The 4002-nt window shown below is 45.5% G+C and overlaps 1 protein-coding gene across 1 annotated transcript in view; it reads right to left on the reverse strand.

The window, feature by feature from the left end:
• Positions 1-2457: 2457 nt before the first annotated feature.
• LOC104276382 (zinc finger protein 40-like) overlaps positions 2458-4002 on the reverse strand; it is a gene marked incomplete at its 3' end in the record, with an annotated part of 34154 nt that continues 32609 nt past the window's right edge. Inside the window, 1 exon segment of the mRNA XM_009872675.1 lies at positions 2458-4002. This exon segment is cut by the window's right edge and continues 12 nt beyond it. Within this exon segment, the coding sequence (XP_009870977.1) occupies positions 2458-4002 (1545 nt within the window).

Here is a 4002-nt window from a genome sequence, read left to right on the forward strand (position 1 = left end):
CTGAAAGCCCCATAATTTTAAAGGTATAGCATTTCGGAGGTGGGGGGGGTGTTTTACTTTTCCCTATCTCAAGAGAGGCTTTTTGGTTTCCCCTGTCTTCTAAATCGAGACAGGAGGTAAAGCCTCCACGAGGAGAATACTCACCCTGGCGAGGGTTCCAACCGAGAGAAGAGGCAAGACGTTAACAGCACTGCCTTTTGATTACTATTTATAAATTGGATTGCTGCAGCACTTAAAGGTCTCCGTCAGGTGAGGGTTAAAATGTGCAAAGCACTCGAGCAAACACAACCCCCAGGGACTTGCAATCAAAACCCTGGTTCCCGAAGGAATGCAGGACCTCGCCAAGCTTTTAAGCAGGAAATCAAATTGCAATTTTTTTGAGAATTACTTGCTAATCTGTTTCTTAGGGTTTTTTTTCGTGTTTGATTATTTTTTTTAAATACAATATTAATTTCCAGAAGGATCTCCAACATTTTCCATCCTCAGTCTCAACCAGAAAAAACAAAACACAGTAGAATTGCTGGGCCTGCACTGGATGAGGAATTGCCGGTTTTCCTTTTCTCAAACTAGGGCTTCTGTGAGGAAGTTTCCAAGCTGGCATCAGCTACTCCATTACCAGGAGGGTGGTAATACAGAGGTGTATCGTCAGCATCACCCTGGAAAGTGGCTGAAATCCCACTGCCTGCGTCATTGAAAGGGAAAGCAGACAAAATCTGGAGGTTAGGTCTTATCAGGTCTTTGAACTTTTTTCACTTCTGCCATCCTATCCCTTGCTCCTACAATGCGAGATGCCAATTAAACTTTAATTGGTGCTTTCTCGCTGCACTTTCTTCTTTCACAATGGCTCGGAGTAAAGGCTGTAAATCAGCCGCAAGCAGAGCTTAAGAACTCTTCATTTCCACCACACTCGTGCGCTTCATTCAAAGCGTCTGCAAGAAAGACTGAAGAAAGATTAGTAACCAGGGCGCTTTTGTGCAGGAGCACTGTAAATGTACCTGACGGCTGCCTATTACAGCATTTAAACGCTCCCAGAGTGTTTCCAACGGCGCTGTCAAAATATTGTCCAAAATATGATTATCCATTATTTAGATTCTACACGCAAGTTGTTTGTAGACAAAATTAGTTCTTCAAGAGGCTGGCTCCAGCTTTGTTATTAGAGAATTTCTTCTTTAAAAGTAAAACAAACACGAGCCAATGACACGACTGATGTGAGACTTGCCTGAGAAAGAATCGCTCAACACGCGCCATGGAAAAAGTGAAACTTTTGAATCCTTTTTTCTTTTTTTTTTGCAGCACTCACACAAAGCCAGCAACGTGGACATACTTTCCTCAGAAATCATTCTGGATAAAGCTTTGACCTCCGATATAAACAGTAGTGAGTCTTCCACCAATTTCAGGAGGAGCAGGTCTAACGCTCTAAACTCTGCCAGCCTGAGGGGGTTTCAGCGTATCTTTTGACTCCTCCAATAACCCTGAAACTATTTCTTCCTCTTTATCCAAGCTTCCCATCCTATTGCTCTTTCCTCCACTGACCACTTGGGACCTTGGCAAAACCTTTCACAAATGCAGAAACAGCCCGGGGTAACCTCCCAGAGCAACAAGCTCAACACCCACAGAAACACGGCTCTTTCCCCAAGGCTGGGACCTCGACACCCCAGAAGTTTTGCAGGATGAGGACACGTTACGGCCTTTTTTAAGCCCCCCCAGAAAAGGGTTTGTGCATTCCAGGCAGCTGAAATAACACGGCACTGCTTCGCTCTGCCCTGTCCAACTCCGGGACGACACCGCGTTTTGTGGGGGTCACCAACATCGCCCCGAGCACCTTCCACTGCGCGAGATTTACCGTTGCCTTTGGAGCGTATCGATCCAAGAAGCTGTCAGCGATTTCACTGATTTTGTTCTAAGCTTGGTTATTTTTGTCATTATTTCACACCACTGATTAACCTAGGTGGGCGAAAGGAAAGCGGCGCACTGCTCCTCTCGCTGTTAGAGATGGCAAGCGATCGTGAAAAATGTTTTCCTGGCGTATCCATGGACACCTGTTCAGGCTGAACACTCTTTTAGAACAGAAAATACCACCTGACTTTTACAGTAAAATATGCAATTATCATCTTAAATTAACCTGTTTTAACTTAAAGGTGTTCATATCGGAACTATTTTTGTTCTACCCTCTGCAATTAAAAAAATAGCCAACTGCATTCCTGCCATCACAAAGAGTTCGTCTACAGATTTAAACCCAGGAACTAATTTCCAGGAAAAGCAATAAATCCTTATGAACAGGTTTCTCAATGGAATTACTTGAGAACTTTTTAGCAGTTTGATCCAGCATAACTAAAATAAAGAAGCACATATACTACACGTCAGGCGCATTAAGCTCTCTAAAATATATTAACAAGCACGATTCCCAACGCGAATCCTCTGTAAACAACCCGTACACATCAAGCATAGCTTAAGTACCTTGGTTAAGCTGTTCTTCCACTTGCTTGAGTAGACCAACACATCAGATCTGGGATGAGTAGTCCTTGCTTGGGTGTAGAGCGGTTTTTCAACTTTTTGTTTCGAATTGAGGAGGGAGAGGGCTACCTTTGTCGACAGCCCGAGCGGATTGGGGTTGTTGGGACTAACGGCCCACGTCGAATAGGCTGAGATCTTCTGATCATTTTGCAGCAGATGCAATGGTTTTCTCTTCAGCAGGTAACACCAGGTAAAACTCGTTGTGGTCTTGAGGCTTGGGAAGGACAACCTCTGCATTTCTCCTGCAGCTGGCGTAGTTGCTTGGCCCTGGCTACTGGTGTGCTTGCTCTCGCTACTGTTACTTGCGGACCTTCTTTCTTGACTGCTACTTGTGGCCTTGAGAAGAGGACTCTGGTTATTCACTGGAGAAAATTCAGACGCTTTTCTAACTACAAACGCCGGCGACACCGAAGGCTTAAGGTCTTCGGATTCCGGTGACTCCTTCGGGGCATCTGAAACCCCCGTGTCGGACAACTGACGGTCAGGCAGCAGCACATCTGAACTACTGGCTTTGCCGCTTCTTTCATGCTGTGCAGCACCACCAGGATCTAAGAGGTGATTGTCAAGAGGCTCCGTGGTGCAAACCTGTCTTACCAAAACCGGTTTCTTTTGCTTACTAGGAGGGTCATTAGATCTAATGTTCAGTGAATGCAACGGTCTAGCATCTGTCATGCAGGCAGCTCCGCTCTCATCCTTAACACGTTTTTGCTGTTTTTCCATGGCAATATCTAAACTGTTGGCCGGGGAAAGCATGCGTTTACTTGAAGCTGTAGCTTCCGGTTGAGGGAAGAGTCCGCTAACGGGCACTTTCTGAATAATATTCAAAGAGCTTGACAAAGGTGAATTTCTGGTTCCACTTTCCGGCTGTGAATTTTCAAATTCAAACGAATTTGGCAAAGTCCTCTGATGATCTTGGTGAGATTTTGGCAGCTGGGTTTTGCCTTCGAGCGTTGGCACCGTCGCAACATTTGTTTTGCAAACAGATTGATTTCCCTGATCCTGGGTCACTAAAATGTGAGGAAGGGGTGTAACAGTTGCGAAGCCGTAGGACGGCATACTGCTGTGGATACGGACGGGAACCACAAAAGGAGGAATCTGATGTACTTGACTGCTGCAGTTATTGGGGGCAATTTGCTTTAGAGGAGGCACGGAGTACGGATTAGACATGTCGGACAGCTTAGCCTGCAATTCAAAGGAGGACGCATTCTGATCTGCCCCAACTTGGTTTGGAACAGCCTGAGTTGATAAAGTATTTTTTAGCAATTTAGAAGAGTATGTCTGGCCTATATGCAACGTTTTAACTTGGAGTTGATACTTGGGAGCGAAACAATCCTTTTTTTCGTCGGGATGACAAGAAAGCGTGCACGTGCTCGCCTGTTCCCCTTGGGTTGATGTTTTAGTAGATGTCTGGGAAGGCTGATGAGTTGAGGATGGCTGTCCTTGACTACTCAACCCATGATCTAGAGGCTGGGGGACCCAAGACACGGC

Source organism: Apaloderma vittatum, unplaced genomic scaffold (assembly GCF_000703405.1).
Source record: "Apaloderma vittatum isolate BGI_N311 unplaced genomic scaffold, ASM70340v1 scaffold20337, whole genome shotgun sequence".
NCBI classification, from domain to species: Eukaryota; Metazoa; Chordata; class Aves; order Trogoniformes; family Trogonidae; genus Apaloderma; species Apaloderma vittatum.